The 27,376-nt window shown below is 46.8% G+C and overlaps 1 protein-coding gene across 10 annotated transcripts in view; it reads right to left on the bottom strand.

Moving 5' to 3' along the window:
• Nucleotides 1-27,376, bottom strand: part of LOC120946232 (complement factor H-like) — a 3,139,400-nt gene that overhangs the window by 2,311,879 nt on the left and 800,145 nt on the right. For 2 of the 10 annotated variants that reach the window (XM_040361063.1, XM_040361062.1), the window contains 2 exons: nucleotides 23,812-23,982; nucleotides 23,533-23,724 (listed from right to left, as the gene is read on the bottom strand). The exons of the other annotated variants lie outside the window; for them this stretch is intronic. In XM_040361063.1, the coding sequence (XP_040216997.1) occupies nucleotides 23,533-23,724; nucleotides 23,812-23,982 (363 nt within the window). The remainder of the gene's footprint in view (nucleotides 1-23,532; nucleotides 23,725-23,811; nucleotides 23,983-27,376) is intronic. 10 annotated transcript variants of the gene reach the window in all.

The raw sequence follows: 27,376 nt of genomic DNA, 5'->3' as shown, positions 1-27,376 counted from the left end.
CCAGGACAGGAGACTTTCCAGTGGCCAATCAAACAACAATCAGCTCTGGGAGAGGGAGGGGGAGGGAGAGGTTTGCCTGAGAAATGTATGTTATCTTCCTGGAAAGTCGCTTCAGTTAAGACAGTGATCAGACTTGGATCAGACTTGGAGGCGACTTCCATTGAAATCAATGGGTACAAATCGCCTAGAAGTCGGATTGAAGTAGTACAGGAACTTCTTTTGAAGTCGGAGTGACTCGGGTCGTGTGTATTAACACCGCTCCCATTCACTTGCATTGTTTTTCTCGACAGCGCGGCTTGAGACGACTTCAAGTCGGATCCCAAGTCGCCCCAGTGTGAACCGGCTCTAAATGCTTGATATTTTTGTGGCGTATATTCCACTTCCTCAGGAGCGGATATATAAACATTGTAGTCTGATAGTTAAAAAAAAATAATAAGGGAAGTGGAAGGAGGGAGGGATGAATCCATCCCAATGAAAAAAATACCCCTCCCTAATATGCTCACAACTCAGCTGTAAGTACCGTATTTATTGGCGTATAACGCGCACTTTTTTCCCCTTAAAATCAGGGGAAATCATGGGTGCACGTTATACGCTGATCCCTGCTTTCTGAGCGCCGCCGCCGACATATACCGAGTGCAGTACACTCAGGTACACTCGGCTGGGCTCGGCCACGCTCGGCTCCGTTCGCGGTCACGCCCTGTGCCGCCTCCTAGCCTTTATGCGAGAGGAGCTGAGCGTGGCTGAGCCCAGCCGAGTGTACTGCACTCGGTATATGTCAGCGGCGGCGTTCAAAAACAGCGTGGGAGAAGCGGGGAGGACAGCACAAGGACACTACGAATACCACAGACGGACGCCGGACCGGACAAGGCCGCCGATGGACGCCGGGCAACTGTAAGTAACTGTAAACTGTCAGTATTTCTTTTTTTCCCTTAGGATTCCCTTCTAGGTTTGGGGTGCGCGCTATACGCCGGTGCGCGCTATAGGAAGATAAATACGGTACATCATGTTGTGTTATGGACAACGGCCCGCTAGGGGATGTCTGCACCGGGAAATGCATCAAGCTATTAGGATGCATTTTTTAAACTACAATCATTTGTCTGATTTTTGCCAATTCTGTATCAAAAAATGTATTGTCCTAATCAAATCTACATACAAGTCAGCTCTTAAAGTGGATGTAAACCCACTCTCATCCTTTCTAATCTCCTGCCATAGTTCTGATCTATAAGGATATACATGTCTCCTGCATGTATCCTTACCTGTCAAATGTCTCCCCTCTGTCTGTTATAAGAACTGAAAAACTGCAGATTCTGTGGGTGGGTCTGTTGTCTGGAGCTCCGTGGGGGGAGTCGTGATGTCAGTAGACTCCCTGCCCACCTCTACACTTCCCTTGTCAACATGCATTTATTCCTATGTATTCCTTACACCAAATTCCGCTATAATCACTAACATCCAGTCAAAATCCAGAAAAGGACTTCAGAAAAGGTGTGGGGGTGGGAATTAAAAAATAGTGCCCGTCTCCAGGCTAGTGCATGAGATATGTAAATAACCTGTCATTCACAGCAAGGGGGCAGAACGGACTAAGGGCCAGATCCACAAAGACCTGGCGTAACGTAAAAATTCCCATTTAAGTTACACTGCCTTAAAATTTCTACCTAAGTGCCCGATCCACAAAGCACTTACCTAGAAATTTTCGGCTGTGTAACTTAAATTCCGCCGGCGCAAGGCGTTCCTCTTCAAATGGGGGCGATTCCCATTTAAATTAGGCGCACTCCAGCGCCGGCCATACTGCGCATGCTCGTGACGTCATTTTCCCGACGTGCATAGCACGAAATTACGTTACGCCAAGCTTTGTGGATCGCGCCGGGTCAATAAAGTTGCGTCGAAAAAAAAAAAGAAGATACGGCGAAAAAAAAAAAATTAAAACAAAAAAAAAAAAACACGTCGCTGGACAGAAGGGTCTGCTTTTACAAGGTGTAAACAGTTTACACTTTGTAAAAGCAGCCCTAATTTTACGATTGCAAACTAAAACTTACGGAGAAAAAACGAAGCTGAAAAGCTTTGTGGGTCTCCGTAAGTGCTAATTTGCATACCCGAGGCGGCATTTCGATGCGAAATGCCCCCAGCGGCGGATGCGGTACTGCATCCTAAGATCCGGCAGTGTAAGTCCCTTACACATGCTGGATCTTCTGTCTATCTCTTGGAAACTGATTCTGTGGATCAGTTCCAAAGATAGAAACAGGGATACGACGGCGTATCAGTAGATACGCCGGCGTATCCCTTTTGAGGATCTGGCCCTAAGGTTTTTCTCTGTAAGTCCGTTTTATTTCACTGAACAATAAAAGAGGATTGCTCAGTGTTGGATTAACGCTGTGTGGCAAGACTGGGCACAGATGATAGGAAATCTTATACTGTATATTGTGACATCAAAAAAATAAATAAAACATTTCGGGTTTACATCCACTTTATCATTAGGTTAATTATGCATTATGATCCAACTCATTTTTATCACATGTATGTATTGTTGCAATCATGTATGTCTTGTTACCTGTTGATGGAGCTTTTTAATGAAATCCACTCTCAACATCAATATGTATTTTTCATATTGTATTGTGCTATGAGTCCACCTGTGTATATACACATGAAATAGTCATACATTAAATGTTTCCAGCTGTTCGCACGCACCTCATTTAAAGTCCCAATCTCTTGTTCTTCCTTAACAATGATAAAGATGGAGGCACATTGATTGCCATGTGCCTCATTTAAAGTCCCACAACCTCCTGCTTTTCTAATGACTAACACAAGTAGCTGCACAGATGTGGGATTTGCGATAGCCCTTCACTTCACTGAAAACGATATCCTATCCTTGAAAGTCCATGTAGCGTACACACCACATCAATGCCATTGCACAGCATTCAGCATCATCCCAAACAAAGCAATGAGACTTCCTAAAGACTATATGAGTGACCAAGTAAGTAATTTTGCAGCCAAGGGATGTGATATGTAAATTCCATAAATATTCAGTGAAAGAAACTATGAGGATTGCACGAAATACACCCCTGATCGAATATGAAGGAATGCAAATTTGTCTGTGGGTGCAAATACCTGTCTTAGACTGGTATCTGCACCCCCTCCCCCCTGAAAGGTGTCAAATTTGACACTGGAGGGAGGGAGGGTTCCGATGAGTGGAAGTTCCACTTTAGAGTGGAGCTCCGCTTTAAGAGAGTCTAGAAAGCCAACAGTCAATGGTAAAATAGGTGATGGCTAGCTCATTAAAAATTATGACATACAATGTAAGGGGACTAAATTCACCCCAGAAAAGGGGCCGTCTATACAGGAGATGCGTCATTTGTCTGCGGATATTATCTATATGCAGGAGACGCACCTCATGTCAGCATCTGTACCCAAGCTACCATTGTCCCCCTATAATCAATGGTTTCATGCATTCATACCTATTGCAAGGGCAAGGAGCGCAACGATAGCTTTTGGGAAAATGTGTCCTATAATTTCTACAGCAGTACAAAAGGATCCAGAAGGAAGGTTTTTGTTTATTAAGGGAATGTTATATGGACAGTGCTATACATTTGCTTCTATTTACGCCCCAAACACGTGTACAGTAGAATTTTTAGTGAAAACTATGGGGAAGCTGGACAAGTTTGGGGAGGGATTTGTGATCTTAGGACGGGATTTTAACATTATTATGGACCCCAAAATAGATACAACTGCAGGGAAAACAGCACTATCATTTAAAGCCCTCAAACATGTAAAAAAACTGTTACGAGCTTGCAAATTGGTGGATAGTTGGCGGGCATTAAATGAAGGGCGGAGAGATTATTGTTATTACTCAAAGACGCACAAAGTATATTTCAGATTGGATCGATTTCTGATGGACCAATATTTTCTGGAATATGTGAATGCTGTTACAATTGAGTCAATAACCATATACAGTGGGGATCGAAAGTTTGGGCACCCCAGGTAAAAATTTGTATTAATGTGCATAACGAAGCCAAGGAAAGATGGAAAAATCTCCAAAAGGCATCAAATTACAGATTAGACATTCTTATAATATGTCAAAAAAAGTTAGATTTTATTTCCATCATTTACACTTTCAAAATTACAGAAAACAAAAAAATGGCGTCTGCAAAAGTTTGGGCACCCTGCAGAATTTATAGCATGCACTGCCCCCTTTGCAAAGCTGAGACCTGCCAGTGTCATGGATTGTTCTCAATCATCGTCTGGGAAGACCAGGTGATGTCAATCTCAAAGGTTTTAATTCAAATAGTTTTTTATTGGAGTTTCAAAGTACAGTATTACAGATACAATAACAAGCGATACACATGTCATTAAAGCGGTAACGTACCTATTATGACATTATCCAAGTATTGAGCGCACACTAAGAGGTGCGTCCGGTTTCATACGGTATAACAATAGGAGTATAGGTATTAACAAACCAAACCGAGCAAAGGGTCTAGGGGTGAACCTAGTGTGTGGTGTGTCTGTAGCATAACACAAGGGGGAGGGGAGCAGGGGACAGGGGGTGGGAGAGAGCATGCTGAGAAAGGGGAGGGGGGGAAGGGGGGGAGGGGGGGGAAGAGGGAGGGGGAAGGTGAGCACCAGTAAAGCTTTTATCATCGAGCACAGTTGTATCATTTGGTGTATGTGGTCGTGTACCAAAGGGTCCAAGGGTTCCACAGGGCAAGCAGTTTTGAGTATGTGGGTTTCCCCCGAGCCAAGACAGTTTCATACGTATGGTGCGTTTGTACTAAGTTAATCACTTCCGTGAGTGTGGGAGTTTCTTTTGTTTTCCATTTCCTGGCAATCAGTAGTTTTGTCGCTAGGAGAATGTGCGTGGTCACCAGTCTATGGTTTGGTGGTAGGTCATTGATAGTTAGGTTAAGGATGGCTAGGTGGGAGGACAAAAGTATGGGGGAATGAAAGATCTCCCGCATGGTTTTCTCAACTGCCCCCCAAAGTTGTCTTATGCGTGGGCAAGTCCAAAATATATGTAAGAGAGTGCCAGGTAGGGTGCACTCCCTCCAGCACATGTTAGATGTGTGTGGATAGAATTTGGCTATTTTGTGAGGTGTCATGTACCATCTCATGAGTATTTTTTGGGAGAGCTCCCACAGGGAGGTACAGGATGTGTATTTGTAGATTGATTTGATAGCCACCTGCCATTGTTCGTCAGTAAAGTGAGTCTGAACATCAGATTCCCAGTCTGACAGGGGTTTGGATTTGTGGAAGAGGGTCTTGTCCTGCAGAGTGGAGTACAGTATAGATGTGCCTCTAGGTTTGCTAATAGTGTTTAAGAAGTAGTTCCAAACATGGATGGGCAAAGAACATTCTAAGGAAGGGTTTGCTGTTAGGCACTTTTGCAGCCTGTAGTATGTATAAAAATCTGTGGCTGGAGCATTGTATTGTTGTTGTAGTTGCAGAAAAGAGGTAGTGGACGCAAGAGATCGAAGGTCAGAGGTGGAGGCCACACGGTCTGAAAGCCAGGTCGGGACGGTCAAGTCAGGTGATAGTAGTTCCAGTGTTTCTAGGGGGACGGGTACTGGTTTGGTCAGATGTTTCGTCCAGTGGGTGTTGTGGAGGATCTTCCAAGCTTTGACAGAGGCTTGGATAGTAGGTGAGTAGGTGGTCAATGGTGAGTTCTTTGCGGTCATGCTAAACAGCCATCTAGATAAGTTAGGTCCCGGTGTCTTGGTGTTTTCTATGTCTCCCCATAGTGTAGCAGGTGATTTGGAGAACCAGTCTCTCATCTGGGAGAGGATAGAAGCTAGGTAATAGTCCCTAATGTCTACGTGCCCCATTCCGCCCACTGATCTGTGTTTAACGAGCTTGGAGTGACTACATCGGGGTCTTTTCCCCTGCCACACAAATTGTGTTAAGATGGATTGTACAGATTGGAGATACGAGCGTGAGAGAGGTATAGGTAGCGTGCGGAAAATGTACAGCAGCCTGGGGAGTAACATCATTTTGAAGGCCGCTAGGCGGCCTGCCCATGAGAATTCATGTTTGGAGAGGACAGTAGTTTCCTTGATCAGGATATGCTTAATGTTAGTGTAGTTACGTTTAGAGATATCTTTGAGTGATTTAAAGAGTGTTATTCCCAGGTATGTTATCCCATCTTCGGCCCATGCGTAAGGATAGGTGTTTCGGAGTATGTTACTTGTAATTGCATCTAAACCCAGGTCTAGAATATGAGATTTTTGTTCATTCACCTTATAATATGAGACATTACTGAATCTCTGTAGCAGCAGTTGTACCGAAGCCAGGGAGGATATTGGGTCTGTCAACATTAATATCACATCGTCTGCGAATAAATTAATTTTGTGGTCTTTAGTTCCTAAGCGGAAGCCCGTTATAGCGGCGTGAGCTCTGACATGTTCCGCAAGAGGTTCCATAACTAGGTTGAATATAAGCGGAGACAATGGGCAACCTTGACGGGTGCCGTTTGTGATGGGGAACGGGCGTGATAGCATTTCCGAGGTGTATACTTGTGCCGAGGGGGAAGAATACAGCGCCATTATGGCCGACAGTATAGGACCCTGGAAGCCAAATTTAATAAGGGTGGCTCTCATATAATCCCAGTGGACTCTATCAAACGCCTTCTCTGCGTCCAAGGATAGAAGCAGAGAAGGCGTTCGCGTGGATCCTGCATCATGTATGATGTTGAAAATTCTACGGGTAGCATCAAATGTTTGTCTCCCTTTTGTGAACCCAGATTGGTCCTTATGTATGAGTAGGGGCATTAGGTCAATTAACCGGTTGGCTATGAGTTTGGCATAAATCTTGGTGTCTATATTAAGTAAAGATATAGGGCGAAAATTTTGCGCGTGGGTGGGTTCCTTACCTGGCTTCGGTAGTGTGATAATCAAGGCGGATAACATTTCTGGAGAGAGAGAGGAGGATGAGGCAGCGTCATTGCAAACATTTGAGAGGAAGGGTGCCAGCGTGTGGCCAAAGATTTTATAGTATTCACTAGTGAGTCCGTCAGGGCCCGGGGATTTGTTAGCAGGTAATTTTGAAATGGTTTGTAGAATCTCCTGGGGGGTAAATGGGGCATTTAGTGTTAGGAGTTGGTCGCTAGATAGTCTGGGAAGGTTAATCTCCTCTAGAAACGAGGCAATGTCCTGGGGCGAAGGTTGTGGTACAGATGAGTCATCTTTTAAATTGTAGAGAGTGGCATAGTACTGGCGGAATGCGTCGGCAATGGCCGAGGGGTCTATGACCTTTTGTTTGGAGGTTGGGTGGTAGAGGTGTGCAATTTTGGTTTTGGCGTAGTGCCCTTTGATTCTGGCGGCCATGGTCCTACCGGCTTTGTTGCCCGTTGAGTAATGTGTGGCTCCGAAGCGGGTATGGGCCTTCTGGTATGAGTCTAAAAGGTGGGACCTCAATTCTTGTCTAAGGAGACCTAGTTTGTGTTTGAGAGTATTGTCAGGGTGAGTTTGGTTTTGGGCTTCTAGTGATTGGATTTCTGTCGTCAGGGAGTCTAGACGCTGTGATCTCCTCCTCCTCTCCCTAGCTCCTAACTGGATGAGAATCCCTCGTATGAATGCTTTGTGGGCATTCCAGAGGACCGAGTTATCGGCAACGGAGTTTGCATTTAGTGTAAAAAATTCTTCTAGGCTGTTCTTGATGTGGTCTGAGTACAGTGGTGAGTTCAGGAGTGCTGAGTTAGCTCTCCAAACCCTCGTGGCTGAGGTCGATGGCGAGTCACTGGTAACCAGGGTGACAGGCGCGTGGTCGGACCACGTGATGGTTCCTATCTCGGATGCAGAGGCAGTGGGCAAGGTCCATTTGTCCACCAAAAAGTAGTCAATGCGTGTGTAGGAGTTATGGCACGGTGAGAAGTAGGAATAGTCTCTTTCGGAAGTGTGGTGACACCGCCACACATCGTATAGGTCGTGTGACCGTAGAAATGTACCCATTGGGGACGATAGTCTGTTGGGTCTGGACGAAGCATCAATTGAGCTATCAGGGACAATGTTAAAGTCCCCGCATATGACAAGGCGACCCTGCTTAAAGCGGTCTATTTTTTTCATGAGCTTGGATAAGAAAGGGACTTGTCCTTTGTTAGGTGCGTACACAGTTACGATGGTATATCTTACCCCATTGAGGGAGCAGTCCAGAGCTAAGTATCTGCCATCGGAATCGGTGAGGGTATTGTGAAGGTCTAGAGAGACAGAGGTCTTGAAGGCCATTAGTATGCCATTCTTTTTGTCAGGTCCCGAAGCTTTAAATAGGGTAGGAAAGTCCTTGTTTGTGCATTTGGGTTCAGCTGTGGTCTTAAAGTGTGTCTCTTGTACACAAAGGATATCGCATCCAGAGTCTCTGGCTGTTTTCCATAGCGAGGCCCTTTTGGCCGGATGGTTTAGGCCCTTCGCATTGAGCGATAGGAATTTCGGCATTGTGAAAGGTAGTGCTGAGTGTATATGTTAGAGGTTGTACTCACAGTTCGCTTGGCGTGGAGGCAAGTCTCAGGAGGAGTCTGCAGGCTCGGAGGATCCCGGAGGTGAATGCCTCAGAAGATGCTGTTGCGAGGTAGAAAGGTGCTCTTTCTGGGTCAGGATAGGTAGGGAGGAGAAAGGACAACAGTTATTGCAAGATAGCACAAATGCAATAGGTACAAGAGGGGTGGTGAAGCAGGGGAACAACAGAACACTAACAGGGGTCAGTGGTATACCAGTAGAACCACTGAGCGGTGTATGAGGGTAAAAGTTCGTAGACTAGTGGCGACGAGCAGGCACTGGACCGGAGTGCTAACTGGAATTTTGGTAAGGGACGGCACTGAAACATGGTCACTTGATCCCACTGAAGTGGGGATTTGTCATGGGAGGCATTTGTTTCTCTGCACCTGGTCTGTGGGGCATTGCTTCTCCGTCAGGGATGATCTTCCATTTTCTAAGCAAGTTAATACCCTCCTCTACCGTGTGGATAGCGTGTTTCACTCCATTCCTGGTCACCAATAGTTTGGTCGGGAAACCCCATTGGTAGGGTATCTTGTGGTTGTTGAGCGGCTTGGTGATAGTTTGCAGCTGCCTACGTTGTTGCCTGGTATATTGGGAAATATCTGCAAATAGTTGCAGTTTGGAGTACGGTGGCGGCAACTGATCCATGCGTCTGTTCTTGGCCAGGAGCATGTCTTTAGCGTGGAAGAAGTGTATTTTCATCAACGTGTCACGAGGGACTTCTGCAGGCAGATGGGGGGGTTTAGGTAGGCGATGGATACGATCTATTATAGTCTCCACCGGTGGGAGATCTGGTAGCAAGGTGGAAATCAGTTTCCTGGCATATGTATGAAGATCGGCTGGGACGATCGATTCAGGTATACCGCGAATCTTGACATTATTGCGTCTCGATCTGTCTTCGAGGTCCGCCATTTTAGCCCGCACCCACTGTTGTTCCTCTCTGACATGGTCATGGGCGTCCACTAAGTCATTCACCGTTTCAGTCATGGCGCTCATTTGACCTTCTATGTGTCCCATCCTGCTGCCTAAGTGACCCATTTCTAGTTTAAAAGCCGCAAACATAGTGGATATGTCACTGTGTATGGAGCTGTGCAGCGTAATGAGCATGTCCTTAAGCTGCGTGTCTACCACAGGCTGGTCTGATGTGGGGAAGGCCGCAATAGGGGACGTTGCTGGTGGTAGCATGAGGAGAGTGTCCTGGTCAGGCCTTACCTCATAGGCCTGCGCTCCGGAGTCTAGCCGCATCCGCGTCTTTGCAGGACTGTTGGAGGTGGATGGAGGTCTGGGTGTAGAGGAGGAATCCTGGGGAGTCGTGTGAGACCGATCGAGAATCTCATCCTCGTCAGGCAGGTCAGTGTAGGCCCGGTCTCCGCGCGGTGAGCGGTCGCGGGCGCCATCTTGGATTCGTCCCCCTGATGCTGAGGAGAAAAAGTCGGTCAATTTCCGAGGGGCCCGGTACTCTTTTCGCTTCCGGGATGTTCCGGTCTGGGTCCCCGCTGCGTGGGGGTCCTGGTGGTGCATTTTGGTGCTTGTAACAGCGCTGTATGCTGGTCGGTTCTCCGGTCAGTGCAGGAGCTGCAGAGTCAGCCGTCCATTCAGCTCGCCGGCTAGCCACGCCCCCTCAATCTCAAAGGTTTTAAATGCCCAGACTCATCTGACCTTGCCCCAACAATCAGCACCATGGGTTCTTCTAAGCAGTTGTCTAGAAAACTGAAAGTGAAAATAGTTGACGCTCACAAAGCTGGAGAAGGCTATAAGAAGATAGCAAAGCGTTTTCAGATGTCAATATCCTCTGTTCGGAATGTAATTAAGAAATGGCAGTCATCAGGAACAGTGGAAGTTAAAGCAAGATCTGGAAGACCAAGAAAAATATCAGACAGAACAGCTCACAGGATTGTGAGAAAAGCAATTCAAAACCCACGTTTGACTGCACGATCCCGCCAGAAAGATCTGGCAGACACTGGAGTTGTGGTACACTATTTCTCTATAAAGAGATACTTGTACAAATATGGTCTTCATGGAAGAGTCATCAGAAGAAAACCTCTTCTGCGTCCTCACCACAAAAATCTGCGTTTGAACTTTGCAAATGAACATATAGACAAGCCTGATGCATTTTGGAAACAAGTTCTGTGGACAGATGAGGTTAAAATAGAACTTTTTGGCCGGAATGAGCAAAGGTACGTTTGGAGAAGAAAGGGCACAGAATTTAATGAAAAGAACCTCTGTCCAACTGTTAAGCATGGGGGTGGATCAATCATGCTTTGGGGTTGTATTGCAGCCAGTGGCACAGGGAACATTTCACGAGTAGAAGGAAAAATGGATTCAATAAAATTTCAGCAAATTTTGGATAGTAACTTAAAGCGGGGGTTCACCCTATCGACAGGAAAAAAAAAAAAAAAAAAAAAAAATTTTTTCTTTTACCTTTAAATCAGGCACTGTAGCGCGAGCTACAGTATGCCTGTCCCGAATTTTTTCCCCCCATACTCACCTTGTAGTCGTCCATCGAAGATACCGGGGAATGGGCGTGCCTCTGGAGACGGAGGATGATTGACGGCCGGCTCTGGCGCGTCACGCTTCTCCGGAAATAGCCGAAATAGGCTTGGTCTTCACGACGCGTGCGCATAGCCTGTGCGCACGCGCCGTGAAGAGCCGAGACCTACTCCGGCTGTCTTCGGGGAGAGTGACGTGCCAGGGCCGGCCGTCAATCATCCTCCCTCTCCATAGGCACGCCCATTCCCCGCGGGAGCCGAAATCTACGATGGACGACTACGAGGTGAGTACGGGGTTAAAAAAATCGGGACAGGCATACTGTAGCTCGCGCTACAATGCCTGTCTCGATGGTAACATCATGTGGGTCAGGGTGAACTACCGCTTTAATGCCATCTGTGAAAAAGCTGAAGTTAAAGAGAGGATGGCTTCTACAAATGGATAATGATCCTAAACACACCTCAAAATCCACGGGGGATTACATCAAGAGGCGTAAACTGAAGGTGTTGCCATGGCCTTCACAATCTCCTGACCTCAACATAATTGAAAATCTTTGGATAGACCTTAAAAGAGCAGTGCGTGACAGACAGCCCAGAAATCTCAAAGAACTGGAAGACTTTTGTAAGGAAGAATGGGCAAAGATACCTCAAACAAGAATTGAAAGACTCTTGGCTGGCTACAAAAAGTGTTTACAAGCTGTGATACTTGCCAAAGGGGGCAGTACAAGATATTAACTCTGCAGGGTGCCCAAACTTTTGCAGATGACATTTTTTGGTTTTCTGTCATTTTGAAAGTGTAAATGATGCAAACAAAATCTAACTTTTTTTGACATATTATAAGAATGTCTAATCTGTAATTTTATGCCTTTTGGAGATTTTTCCATCTTTCCTTGGCTTCGTTATGCACATTAATACAAATTTTTACCTGGGGTGCCCAAACTTTCGATCCCCACTGTATGACCACGCACCAGTGGTGATGACATTTGTGCCGGTATCTGCGGGTCATCAGGAGCGGACATGGCGATTAAACAAGTCGCTGTTAGATGACAAACAGATAGCGGAGGATATATGACATAAAATGATAGAATATTTGGAAATAAATACATCGGGGAAGGTATCAGAGCAAACGATATGGGAGGCCCACAAGGCGGTCATCAGGGGGGAACTTCTAGCACACGAATCTCGAATCAAAAGAGGAAAAAAGAAGGAGCTGGAAGACATCTTAGGAAATATACATGAACTCGAAACCAAATGTAGCGCTACCCCCTCAGGAGCCGCTGGTTAGATTGGGACGGCATGTTATGTTACCTTTATGATGCGTCTAGGGATAATAATGGTGATGAGAGAATTGACAGAATGTCCAGACAGCAGGGTGACGTTTTCTGTGCTTTTATTACTGGTCCAACATGACCAACAGTCAACTCGAGGTAGATAGAGAAATATTGATGAAAAGGAGAACTTGCAGATTCAGGCTATGGATAACGAAAGGAGTCCTGCCTCCAATGTTAACCCTTGCTTCGTCGCCACTTCAGCCGGAGTGGGTATAGTGCCCCTGGACAGGTCCCTCTCACAGGCCTGGCAGCCAGGGTGTCACTCGGAACCGTTGAGAAGGAACAAGTCTCTGCCACCGACTTGGCTCAAATAGAAACAGGATTTTGAGTATAGACCTCTGCCACAGGCCTTAGACTCAGGAACATGGAAAATGGAGCGAATCCTCTCAGTCTATAATTTGCCTGAATCTCTCTCAGGTAGACTTCCTATATTTGGGGTCACCAACTAACAGTTTGCAGCATACAACCTGTCAGTGTCCGGCCCCCAGAATCCCAGATGGATCGTCTAAGCCCTGTTGGATCACCTGCCTCCGGGTTTACCTCAGACCGACTCCCCATTGAACAGCATAACTCGCTTGGGATCGTCCTCATGGAATGTGGGAACCCAGTAAGTCACTGGAACCCCTTTGCAGCTTTAGTTGCTCCAGGCCATGAGGGCCCAGATTCAGGAACTCAGTGTAACACGTAGGCCATATCGCCGGGGCCCATGATGTGTGCACACCTTAAAGGTGGGTTCCGCACCTGGAACCAGGAACGCGCGAAAAACCTCACAAAATGGCGTCCGCCACAGAAATACCCTCCCCCAGCATGCCCCGCGAGGGAAACACTCCTCTGATTGGCTGCTGGAGAAAGGTGCCTCCGCCTGGACCCCTCTGGCGCCACCTGCTATCCAAAGATGGAACTGTATCTTTGGAACACAGAATGAACCCACAGGACAGTCCAGGGCTGGCAGCAGCCCAATTTAAATAGATCAACATGGATGAGAGCAAGGTAACTCTCAACCCCTCAATTAAATTTGACATAGCACCTGTACTGAAAGTACACAGGCGCTACACACTCCGCCCACTTGAAATGACACTGTCCCCAGTGTCCTAAGGCATTCAGGCCTGAATGCCGGCCTAAATCTGCTTAACAGCAATAGAGAAAGTAGGAAAGAAAGAAAATATAAATGCATAACATTGAGATACAAATATTAGCTTCCTTGAATACTATAGGAAGAACTATGGTTTTACACAATCCTATCTATCTACTCTGCCCCAGTCTCCGACAGCGTTGATAGTAGGTCAATAACCTGCAAATAAAAGAAGAACATACACACAAAATATACACTCCAATATAGTAATAATTTCTATTTACAATCCCCCAGGTCAGAGTTGAAACTGCACCCTCCAGCCGGAGTGTGAAATTTCCCTTCCTCCCAGGGAGATATCAATAAGTGCTAGACATTTTCTGAATTGCAAGAAATAAAAAAAAATATTTCACAATTTGTCTCTGCAGTAGTGGAAAAAGTTGCAGAACACTGCCCCCTTGTGGTCAGTGCGCTGGTACTACACGGCAGTCCATAGTTCAGTTCAAGAAGCACAGCAGAAAAAGAGAAATATAAAACAGGACATCTTTTTCGCTGAAAAACCTTCTGATGCTGCAAAGAAACTGGCAAGGTCCCATTCTAACTGACTGAAACCAACCCAACCCGAAGTTCTTCACATGCACCAAAATGTGGATCCGGTGGGACAAACAGAAATAAACTTGAATGGGGGCAAAATTTCTTGTCCAGGTCCTCTTAAAAAGCAGCAGATTGAGTAATATAGGCATTGTAAAAGCGTGGGTCAGGAAGTGAAACAAAGTCTCCTCTTGAATCTGTAGAGGTTACTGAAAATACTTGATCGCCTCTCCCAGGGCACTTTAAGACCACCCGGTCCTGGAAAATATGGCGACCCAGGCTCCACTCCCTGAGGCAATCTTCCAGGCGATCTCCGACACATACCAGAGCGTAGGGTGTCTCACGCTTCTTCTCTGGAACATTCAGACGCTCCCAAAGGGCCTCTCGGTACCACCTCTCCCTCTCCTGATCAATTTGGCGGAGGAGAGCGGGTGGCACATATGGATACTCCCACCAGTAATTAGCAGCAACGCTGCGCATCATAACACGCTGCAATCGGGCCAGTCTGGGCTACGTGCGAGGATCTCCGAGTCCCGGCAGCACAATAGTGTCAGGTGCCTGTCTGAGTACAGGCACGGTAGTGGGTATGGGAGTGGTGAGGGTAGGAACAGGAACAGACTCACCAACTCCCCAGGTCAGCTGTGGGATGCTCGGGTTCGATGTGTTGGGCCCACGCGGTGCGCTCTGGCCGGGGGGTTTCTTCCATCTTCTACTCGAAAAGGCCCGAAATCCCCCATAGCCTTGGGACTCCGGGAACTCCAGCTCGAACCAGTGATCAATAGTCCCATCGTCCGACAAGGACTCCAAGTCGGACGAGTTACACTCCTCCGCAGGTGGGTAATGACATGCTTTGGATGGGTCCCTAGGCCAGTCCGGCAAACGGGCAGACAGGTCTTGACCGCAGCCGCACGAAACCTGTGCGGGGCCCTCTCTGGCAACAGCATGCCATACCGAGACCACATTAGCGGTAGTGGTCTCCGGTACGGCTTCGTCCTGCGGAGGGGCTGTAAAGAAAAGTGCACCTTCCTCCACATTTGGTGGAACTGCCCAAAGATTAGAGTATTTTGGGAAGAAATAGCCCCATGGATAAAGAGGATGTCTAAGAAACTCATAGAGTTAACACCATTGCACTTTTTGTTTCATGGGTCTATGGGATCTATAAATCGTATAAAAATAGCATCACACCTCATTTATTAAACACTGCCAATAAGTTGATCCCCAGTTATTGGAAGCAGGTTACATGCCCTACCTTAGCAGAATGGAGGGGGGAAGTAGATGGAATAATGGAGGCAGAAAGATGGGTACACAGAACTAGAAACCAACAGGAGAAATGTAAAAAAATATGGGTAGAATGGGAAAAATGCGCTCAATAATTAAATGCCTGACTTTGTTGAATATATAAATACCGCTTAAGAGATACCTGAAATGAGGAGGAGGGATGAGGAATGGACCACAACACTTTTAACATAATGTATAGAATGAAGTGTCACATGTTGATGGGGAGGGATTACCCCCCTGTCTCACCCCCCCCTTTTTTTTCTCTCTCTCTCTTCTTCGTCCCTCCTCGATGAAGGGTCGGGAGATAAAAGGAAAGACATGTTAATAACCTTAATATAAAGCACATTGAGTATTAATAAACACAAACCAACACAAAAGGAAAAACTGGCAGATACATATCAATGTGATAAAACTGAAAATTCTCACGAGCACAACAGTTGAAGGGAATAATTTTAGGGACATTTCCCCCCCCCTCCCTTTCACGATACTAACACATAGTTAATCATCATAAAACACAAGCAGGGTCTTATTCTACTTCATCCCAGCATTTATACTTTTCACATTCCTCCTTCCCATCCCTTTTCCCATTCTTATTTAAACCCCTTATCCTTTCATCAGTGAGGAGAGAGAGAGGGAGGGACAAAGACATATTTTCCCCCATTCCTCTTTCTTCGCTGCCCCCCCTTTTTTTCCATTAGGGGTAACATGGGGGACATCATGGGGGCTATCCCTCATAATTTAAACACTTATGTTATGGATTGTATATGTTATTGTAATGGAATTTTTTTTTCAAATACAGATGAATTAAAAAAAAAAGAAATTTGCAGCTTTAGCAACAATGGGGTAGATTCAGGTACAGCTGCGTGCTCCTTACGGAGGCGCAGTGTACCCTTTTTACCCTGCGCCTACGCAAATTATTTGCGCTACGCTTCATTCATGAATCAGTAGCCACGTAATTTGCATGGGTGCTCCTCAAAAATGCCCTGCGTAAGGGCGCCTAATGTAAATGACCCCGTAGGGGGCGGGAATCATTTAAATTAGGCGCGTTCCCGCGCCGAGCGCATGCTCCGTCGGGAAACTTTCCCGACGTGCATTGCGGTAAATGACGTCGCAAGGACGTCATTTGCTTCAAAGTGAACGTGAATGGCGTCCAGCGCCATTCACGATTCACTTACGCAAACGACATAAAATTTAAACCTCGCGACGCGGGAACGACGGGTATCCTTAGCATTGGCTGCCTCTGCTTTTAGCATGTGCAGCCTTACGCGAAACCCGACGTACGCAAACGACGTAAACTGCGTACGCAGGGCTCGCGTAACGTTGTGAATCGGCGTTAGTATGCAATTTGCATACTATACGCTGACCACAACGGGAACGCCACCTAGCGGCCTGCGTAAGAATGCAGCCTAAGATATGAGGGCATAAGTGCCTTATGCCACGCATATCTTAGGCTGCAGTCGGCGTAACGAGCTCTCTGAATCAGGAGAAGTCGTTACGCCGGCGCAAGTAAGCAATTGCGCTGCGTAACTATGGTTACGCAGACGCAATTGCTTCTTGAATCTGGGCCAATATCTATATAATTATGTAAATGAGGGGAACCACTGCGCAAACCAACCTAACCAGGGCACTGAGAACTAAACTAATTATTAAAACAGATGAATATACTAAGCAGCAGCCACAACTAATTATTGCTCACACACTGATAACAAGTTAAAATAGGGGGGTGTAATGGCGCTTGCTGAGATTAAAATAAATAAATAAAATAAATAATTAAAAAAAAAAAAAAGTGATTCCAATTCCTGTGAGTCATAAAAATGTGTTCCACTCCAAATGATAACCGCCCAACATCAACTGAATGATGTGGAGGGTTAAAAGAGTGATATTAGATAAGAAGTAGCAAAGCTGATATAGATACCATCCAGAGCCCAGTGCTGACGCACTAACTCAAATAATATAAAACGTGAATGAAAAAATATAGTATTGATATAATCAGTGAAAGCATCAATCCACTAGCACATAAAAAGATATTAATGACTGTGTGTACATCTAAAAAATATCTCAGTGCAAAAAAATGTGTAGATAATAAATAATGTGTTAAACCACTAGTAAAACAGATCCAGTGTGAATAGAAAAATGTAGCAAAAAATAAATATATAAAATACCAGCAAAAAACTATGTGCAAATAAACAGGTGTATCCAATATAAAGTGCAATTGTGTGAATGCTATATATAAACCAAACTTCATGCAATTTTAAATGTGAAATATTCTCAGAAAGAATGTCCTTAATAGTATGTAAAACTGTCCATTGCCATGCAGACAAAAAAGTGAAAAATTGTAGTTAAAGTCCATAAACTTCCAAAGTGAATAATGACACCAATGATCCACCGCAAACACTGCCAGGTGTTCCACTCAGGGTGACCCCGCTCTCACCAGCCTCTCACCTCTATTGGCTTAAGTACAAGCCTTCCAATGTAACACAAAAGCAGCTCACAATCCGGCTTGCTCAGCCACTTGAAAGAATCCAGGCAGGAACTGTCTAACGGCTCACAGTGAGAAGGCAAGGTCCCCAGTGCAAGATATAAAAACCAATAATAGGCTCCATAGTGCAGTAACTTTAAAACAACAAGATTTATTGTACAGCGTATGCACTCACAATTAAGAAGATAACAGCATGCAGATAAAATCCTCCGCCCTCGGCCGTGAGCGGGGATGACATCACCGGCGGCTCTCCTCCTTTCCTCATGCGTTACGTGGCTGTACACACCACTTAATTTATAGGAACTAAGTGGCGTGTACAGCCCTGCTCGTTTCCAAATGAGATGAAAAATTTGCTCTCATCAGAAAAGAAGACTTTGGACCACTGAGTAACAGACCAGGTGTGTTTTTCTTTAGCCCAGGTAAGAAGCTTCTGACATTGTTTGTTGTTCAGGAGTGGCTTGACAAGAGGAATACGACATTTGACATTTGTCCAGGATCCATTTGTGTGTGGTGGCTCTTGATGCACTGACTCCAGCCTCAGTCCACTCCTTGTGAAAGTCCCAACCACTTTTGAATGGCCTTTTCCTGACAATTCTCTCCAGGCTACGGTCATCCCTGCTGCTTGTGCACCTTTTTCTTGCACACTTTTCCCTTCCACATAACTTTCTATTAATGTGCTTTGATACAGCACTTTGGGAACATCCAACTTATTTTGCAATTGTGATTCCTACTGAACCAGACAGAGACCATTTAAAGGCTCAGGAACCCTTTGCAGGTGTCATGACTTAATCAGCTAATTAGAGTGGGACACTTTGGGCCAGATCCACAAAAGAGATACTCCGACTTAACTGCTGTTCAGTCTGTGTGTAACTTTGGAAACGAGTTAGTTAGGTAGGAGTTAGTTAGGCAGAAGATCCGGCATGTGTAATTGAATTACACTGCCGAATCTTAGGATGCAGTACCGCATCCGCCGCTGGGGGCATTTCGAGTCGAAATGCCGTTTCTAGTATGCAAATTAGCACTTAAGGCGATCCACAAAGCTTTCCAGCTTCCTTTTTGCGCCGTAAGTGTTATTTTGCAAGTGTAAAATTAGGGCTGGTTCTACAAAGTGTAAACTAGTCACACCTTGCAAAAGCCCATTCCAGCGACGGCATTTGGTATGCTTTCCCGAGCGAGAACTCCACGGCAATTTGTAAAAACAAAACCGGCATGGGTTCCCCCCCAGGAGCATACCAGGCCCTTAGGTCTGGTATGGGTTGTAAGGGGACCCCCCCTACGCCGAAAAATCGACGTAGGGGGTCCCCCTACAATCCATACCAGACCCGTATCCAAAGCACGCTACCCGGCCGGTCAGGAATGGGAGTGGGGACGAGCGAGCGTCCCCCCCCTCCTGAGCCGTGCCAGGCCGCATGCCCTCAACATGGGGGGGTTGGGTGCTCTGGGGCAGGGGGGCGCACTACGGGCCCCCCCACCCCAGAGCACCCTGTCCCCATGTTGATGAGGACAGGACCTCTTCCCGACAACCCTTGCCATTGGTTGTCGGGGTCTGTGGGCGGAGGCTTATCGGAATCTGGGAGTCCCCTTTAATAAGGGGGCCCCCAGATACCGGCCCCCCACCCTAAGTGAATGGATATGGGGTACATCGTACCCCTATCCATTCACCTGTAGGCAAAAAGTAAAAGTTAATAAACACACAACACAAGGCTTTTTAAAATATTTTATTATTCTGCTCCGGAGGCCCCCCCTGTCTTCGTTACTAGCTCAATTAGCAGGGGGGGCTTCTTCTTCCGCTCTCCGGGGGTCTTCCGCTCTCCGGGGGTCTTCCACTCTCCGGGGGTCTTCTCCGCTCTCCGGGGGGGCTTCTCCGGACTCCGGGGGGCTTCTTCCATCTTCTCCCCTCTTCCACTGTTGACTCGGCGAACCCCGGTTCTTCTGCAGATGTCCGGTGCCTTCTTCTTCAGCGCTGGCTGCCTGCTATGTTTGTGTGTTAGCTCAATTTCTAACAGGCAGCCAGCGCGGTCTTCTGTGGCGTCAGGGTCTTCTGTTCTTCTCCCCTCTTCCGATGTTGCCTCGTCGCCTGTTGTCGCTGTAATGATGGAAGCGCGCCTTGCATCCCATTTATATAGGCATCACCGTCCCATCATGCTCCGGCAGGTACCCACGTGGTGGGTGCCTACCCACGTGCACCCACCACGTGGGTACCTACCGGAGCATGATGGGATGGTGATGCCTATATAAATGGGATGCAAGGCGCGCTTCCATCATTGCAGCGACAACAGGCGACGAGGCAACATCGGAAGAAAGGAAGAGAAGACCCTGACGCCACAGAAGACCGCGCTGGCTGCCTGTTAGAAATTGAGCTAACACACAAACATAGCAGGCAGCCAGCGCTGAAGAAGAAGGCACCGGACATCTGCAGAAGAACCGGGGTTCGCCGAGTCAACAGCGGAAGAGGGGAGAAGATGGAAGAAGCCCCCCGGAGTCCGGAGAAGCCCCCCCCGGAGTCCGGAGAAGCCCCCCCGGAGAGCGGAGAAGACCCCCGGAGAGTGGAAGACCCCCGGAGAGCGGAAGACCCCCGGAGAGCGGAAGAAGAAGCCCCCCCTGCTAATTGAGCTAATAACGAAGACAGGGGGGGCCTCCGGAGCAGAATAATAAAATATTTTAAAAAGCCTTGTGTTGTGTGTTTATTAACTTTTACTTTTTGCCTACAGGTGAATGGATAGGGGTACGATGTACCCCATATCCATTCACTTAGGGTGGGGGGCCGGTATCTGGGGGCCCCCTTATTAAAGGGGACTCCCAGATTCCGATAAGCCTCCGCCCGCAGACCCCGACAACCAATGGCAAGGGTTGTCGGGAAGAGGTCCTGTCCTCATCAACATGGGGACAGGGTGCTCTGGGGTGGGGGGGCCCGTAGTGCGCCCCCCTGCCCCAGAGCACCCAACCCCCCCATGTTGAGGGCATGCGGCCTGGCACGGCTCAGGAGGGGGGGGGGACGCTCGCTCGTCCCCACTCCCATTCCTGACCGGCCGGGTAGCGTGCTTTGGATACGGGTCTGGTATGGATTGTAGGGGGACCCCCTACGTCGATTTTTCGGCGTAGGGGGGTCTCCTTACAACCCATAACAGACCTAAGGGCCTGGTATGCTCCTGGGGGGTGAACCCATGCCGGTTTTTTCTTTGAAAATTGGCATGGAGTTCTCCCTCAGGAATGCATGCCGAGCGACGCTGTAATTTTTTATTTTTTTTCCCCGACGCAACTTTTTTAAGCCGTCGCGATCCTCAAAACTCGGCGTAACGTAACTTTGCGCATGCGCAGTACGGCCGGCGCGGGAGCGCGCCTCATTTAAATGGGACTCGCCCCATTTGAATAGGAACGCCTTGCGCCGGCGGAATTTTAGTTACACAGCCTGAAATTTCTAGATAAGTGCTTTGTGGATCAGGCACTTAGGTAGAAACTTTAAGGCAGTGTAACTTAAATTGGATTTTTTAAGTTACGTCAGGTTTTTGTGGATCTGGCCCTTTGAGCCTAGAATATTGCACCTTTTCACAATATTCTAATTTTCTGAGATTGTGGATTTGGGGTTTTCATGAGCTGTAAGCCATATTCATCACAATTATGACAAATCACGGCTTGAACTATCTTGCTTTGCATGTAACGAGTCTATCTCATATTAGTTTCACCATTTAAGTTGCATTAGTGAAATAAATGAACTTTTGCACGATATTGTATTTTTTCGGGTTTCACCTGTAGGTGCTAGAATAGAATATAGTTTTTGGGTCTTTCTGCTTACCAGGAAGGCTGCCAGGTAAATTTAGATGCTATCTGCCTACCAGGGAGCAGGGATCCATTGATAGGGTCTGCTCATGATGCTCAGATGCTGCTCATGTTGTCTGAATGTTTCACACTGGTCCAATAGGATGGGGCTTATTGGACAGTGGGAGGAAACCTGACAAATGAGGGCATAGGCATAGTTACAGCCCTGGCCATTGCAGAGGAAAGTGCCTCATTGAATGCTGGTTGACTGTATATATGCCAAGGGCACATGTGCTCTGGGTCTTTGGCTGGAGAGCAGGGTCCTGGAGGGAGGGAGTGACTGCCCCTCTGCACAGGTTCTCATGCGGCCTCAGGTGGTTGACCTAAGGGCTTAAATCTGAGCAAAGCTGCAACCCAGATGTCCTGCAGAGCTGACTGGATGGGAGACACAAGGAAGGATCGGTTTCTGCCTACTGTGAGTACAGATCAGTGTCATGGGGCCTGTCCTGTGAGGGCCCTCCCTTCAGCTAGTAGAGTCAGTGGATGGATATCAGCCAAAGTGGATGCTAGTGAGTGTCGTGAAGATAAAACAGATTCATCAAGTCTGCTGCCAGAGCAATCAAAGGACTTACCGTATTTATCGCGGTATAACGCGCTCCCGCGTATACCGCGCACCCCTAAAGTTGCCCCGAATCCTGTGGAAATTTTTGTTTTTTGTACTTACAGTTTTGGTGTCTTGCGTGGCGTCCATCGGCGGCCTCGTCGGGTTCGGCGTCCATCTGCGGCTTCGGGTGTCCTCTTCGTCGGGTCCGGCGTCCTTCTGCAGGGTCCTCGCGTCCTCCCCGCTCGTTTCCCGCGCCGAGTTTGAATACTGCGCCGACATATACCAAGCGCAGTACACTCGTGTATCGTCGGGCAGGCTCGGCAACTCTCGCGCTGACGTCCTGTACGCTCAGGACGTCAGCGCGAGAGGCGCCGAGACTGCACGAAGATACACGAGTGTACTGCGCTCGGTATATGCCGGCGCAGTATTCAAACTCGTGGCGGGAAAGCGGGTATCGGCGTATACCACTCACCCACGATTTTGCCCTGATTTTCAAGGCAAAATAGTGAGCGGTATATGCCAATAAATACGGTACTTCTCCAATACAAGAGCAGTATGTAGAGTCTGCTACCATATTCAGCCTGATGAGGCCAAGTGAGCGTTGTCTTCACCTGTAATTAGTTCCAGTTGGAGTATCCCACTATTCCCTTCTCCCATCCAAGTTCCAACAATAAATACAAAAAAAAAACCCCTGGATTGATTATTGGATAACAAGTGGATGAGAGTACGGTGATCATGTAAAGACACCTAGTAACTGGCTGCAAGATAATAGAGAGGGAGGCCCAGGGAAGTTCACACACAGCAATCCCTATGGGGGCAGTGCTACATACTGAAGATATTTACAGGAACTCACAAAACTGTACAAGTAGAAATATACCGTATTTGCCTGTGTATAAGGCGACCCGGTGTATAAGACGATCCCCTAATTTTACAGTTTTTTTACGATTTTTTGCCTTTACTCACCATATATGACGACCCCCCTTCCGAGGCTTCCGACGCTTCATATTTTTTCCTTCTGGAGCCATATTCTTCTTCATTCTTGCTGGAGCCATATTCTTCTTCCTTCTTGCTGGAGCCAATCATGGCAAGCGATGTATTCTATTAATGAATACAAAGCCTGCTTGGATTGGCAGAGGCGGTAACATCAGTCCACGCCTCTCTGACTCTCAAAGCCAATCCGAGCAGGCTACTGTATGTAGCCTACTCGGATTGGCAGAGGTTGTTACTCCAATCCGAGCAGGTTCTGTATTCATTTGAATACATCGCTTACTGGGATTGGCTAAGCGGTATATAATGTATCTAGCCGAAGCTACATACAGTATTACCGCACATCCAGCAGGCATCCAAGCAGCTGACCCGGCGTATAAGATGACCCCTGCTTTTTGGCCAGTTTTTTCAAGTGTAAAAGGTAGTCTTATACGCCAGCAAATACAGTACTGTAATTCTAAAAAGGTTAGTGGTACTCACCACCAGAGAAACACCTTGGATATTTCATTGCTCCATCATTACATAAAGCTATTAGGGATCCTTGGCGTTTAAAATTTGCTTTGCATTTTAGATTCAGATCTGTGCCATGTTCAAGTATCTCCGGAGTCCTCTCTGTTGGCACAAATTCAATGTGATTTCTCTCCAAACTGCTGGAATCAATTGTGCAAGGCTCTGCAATATATCAATCAAATCCTATTATAATAAAGTTGTGGTATTAGCGTTATGGTGTTGACTACAAAAGTAATTTGTGACACTTACTGAGGCATTGTGGAAGTTCATCCCATTTACCATTTTCACATTTTACATTTACGTTTCCACTGAGCACAAATGTGTTTTCACATTTAAAATTCGCTGAAGACCCAGATTCATAACCATCTTGTTTTTTAGGAGAAAGTATTGCATTTGAAATGTCAGGAGGAGGACATGACCCTAGAAAATGATTATAGAACATTATATAGATTATACTCAGAAATTGCTATGAACTTGTAATGGTTCTAATAAACAAACAAAAACAGTAGCCAGAACAACCAAAGCCAAATCATAACAAAGTTAACAGAACAGTGACCACAAAGCAGGGAAAATATGGAACAGTTTGAATAGACATGGATGATACACAAAATATCACAGTTTAGGTATGTGGAACATTCCCAGAAATCATTGGGAAACTTGGGAATATTACTCATTTAAGTTTTGCTCTTGGTGATTGCAAAAACATACAGGCATTTTCATAGCAAAAGTACACCACAAGTTCAACAGATTGGCACTGAAGCTGGCTATGAGGGTAAACAATGTGCATGAGTGAAACTGGCCTACTTTCTGGCACATTTTGCCAATAGACAAAATGCATGGGGAGAGTGAAATGATTGGAGGTTTTAAGTGGTTTAATGCAGAACTCCAGAACTGCATTTTCCGGACTCTTCCAAAGTCTCAAGAATCTAGGTTTCTTTTTGGGAGTTTTATTGAACAGGAAGTTGGATAGGGATGGGGAGCATGGGATACCGCAAACTGTAGAACTTGGGGACTTGCTAGGCTTTTGGCTGCTCTGTACAAAAATACAGGCTGCATTGAACCACCTTAGGCTGCACTGTACTGTCGCGTTGCTGATTTGCACAACTCATTGCTGTATGACACAGCTTCTGGCTGCACTGCACTGGCTTTTAAGGGAAAGCACTGTCACTTCTCCTCTGTGTAGTTTCCTCTTCTGGCTCTATCCAGGCTCTAATCCAGGCTCTCTCTCTGGTGTCTTTTAGTTAGCTGACCTCCAGCTGGGACCTTAATGTGTTCAAAAAGGGTCTCCTCAGGCTTCTCCTATGTCTCTCTGCCACAGGGGCCAGCCACCCCAGCCACCAGAAAAGGGTTCTCCTCTAGAAGGCTGGACCCTGAAACTCTGCACACTGCTGCCAGGCCTAAGAACATTTATAGACTCTCTAGTCACTTACTGGACACACATCTCCAGGGATTGGCTGGAGTCCCATAAATATTCAGACTGCCTGTTCTGCGCTCCCTCCCACTATACTTCTAGAAATCTCCAGAAGGGGGGCGTGTCTGACAACCGGTATGTGAGAAGCTTCTCCTCGCTGCTCCGGACCACACAGAGATCCTTACAGTATACTATCCAGCCTTGGGAATCCTTTTTTGCCCTGTAACTGCTCCAGAAGCTGCTGCGGAATTGTGAGACCCCTGACCATGCTGAAATTCAGCCCAATTCCACCTACAACACTCACTGAATGACTCGCTTGCTATGCCCAGGCGGCAATTCAAGATGGCACTGAGAACACGCAGAAGGCTCCTTGTTCCTCCGTCGATGATGTACCTGCCTGGCTGAGGGAGAGGTGGACTGGCTGGATGCCACAGATCCCCTGGCAAACCTAACTGTCTCCAAATCTGCTGAGTTTGTGGAGGAAAACTCAAGGACACAGACAGGAGAGCCGACCCTGTCACAGATCATGTCAGCCAAAAAGCAGTGCCAAGCCTCACTCTCTATGCAGATAGATACTCTGGGGGTAGACTTTTCCCTACTGAAGGATAATGTGCATAAAAAGTAACTGCCATTGCGTTGCTAACACAGAATAGTGCATTAGTGTGGTGGAAGATGACCTTAACCCCCTGATGGTGACTGTCCATGAGGTTGCGGTGGACCACAAGTCCCAGGTAGCCAAACTGGGAGATATTGAAGACTTCATAGATAAAGAAGTCATTCCACAACTTGCCTGGCTTACTTTACAACAATAATCCTATCCTATTTCTCCTGACTTTTTACCGGCTACCCATAAACAACATGCTGCCTTTCAGAGTGTGAAGCAAAGCATTAAGAGATTGAAATCTTCCATACAGTGTGCTGTATCCTGCAAGACTTTGGGTTGTGCATAAGGGGAAAATGCAATTATTCACTTCACCAAAGGTGGCTAACCACTGGCTGGAATCCCTGGAATGAAGGAATAGTGAAATGTCTGTACAACACCACCAAACAATAGTATTCTCCACAAACAAGTTACAGTGATGTCTTCTGAAATCTTCAAAGCTGTAGATAAACGTGTCTTCAAAAAGTGCCTTTCTTCCACCAGCCCCATGGCAAACATCCTACTCACCAAATGAATAGCACGAGCAGGGCCGCCATCAGGAATTATGGGGCCCCTTACACAGCTTCAGGCATGGGCCTGGGGGGGGTGCTGCCGCGAATTGAGAAAGACGAAATAAAGAAAAAGATAAAAAGGAACTAAAAAAATATTAATAAAAATAAAAAAAATATGAAAAAAAACATTTTTAATAAAAAAAAAAAAAGGTGACTTGCCATCTGGGGTCCTGTGCTCACACACACCACATCCACTTCACATTGGTTTAGCCCAAGTCCACCATGCAGGACTTGGGAGCAGCAACGCCACGCCAAGGCCCCAATGGTGTTGCTGTCCATTCATACCACATTCACACGGTGATGGGGATAACCTCTCCCTGACGACCCAAGGTGACACACCTTACTGGCAGGCATGTCACCCACATTTACACACCAGTCACACTGTAGCCTGCACTACTGACCATGTGCAGTCACTACAAAAATAAAAAAGCTCATAACCTGAGCAAACAAAAACAAAAAGCTCATAACCTGAGCAAACAAAAACAAAAAGCTCATAACCTGAGCAAACAAAAGAAAAAAAGGCACTCATTTGCCCTGTCGTGGGCCAGGCATGGTGCCACGGCTCCGGCTCCTCAGTTGTCTGGGGGGAGCTTAGGGTGGAGGGGGTGGGGCATCAGGAGGAGGATCATCGCCTGGTATGTCCCTCCTGGCAGATGCTGGCTGCCTGCCCTCCAACGCAAGGGCAATGCGGGTGAGGACTGCATTGGTCTGAGCCTGCATCCGCAGCTGGCGGGTAGTGGTGTGCCGCTGGTGGTGCCTGGTCTGCCGTACCTCCGCCTCGATGGCAGCCGTGTTAGCCTGTACCGCCACTCCCAGGCTCCTCACCTCTGCCACAAGGCCTGATGTTGTGGCCTGCAGCTCCCCAACGCAGGTGACCAGAGAAGCGCAGTTGGCACTGACATCCTGCAGGCTTTCAGATATCGAGCTGGTCTGCTCAGCCTTTTCGTCATATGTAAATGTGTCACTGTTCACTATATATTTTATTGAATGACAATATATGATTTATATTGTATATTTGTTGTATGCACCACAGTGACTCTCTGCTATCAATACATGTTTGAGTAGCAGGTGCTCACGTTTATCATATTTAGCGCTGCACTTTACCACTCTGTTTATTCACACACAGATTGATCCTTTGTTGTGCTGGCTGCTATTGTTTGTTATTTGTAGACATTGCGTTTTTTCCCCCTT

The sequence above is a fragment of the Rana temporaria genome, chromosome 7 (assembly GCF_905171775.1).
Source record: "Rana temporaria chromosome 7, aRanTem1.1, whole genome shotgun sequence".
Taxonomy (NCBI): domain Eukaryota; kingdom Metazoa; phylum Chordata; class Amphibia; order Anura; family Ranidae; genus Rana; species Rana temporaria.
This window is presented reverse-complemented; position numbering and strand designations above follow the sequence as displayed.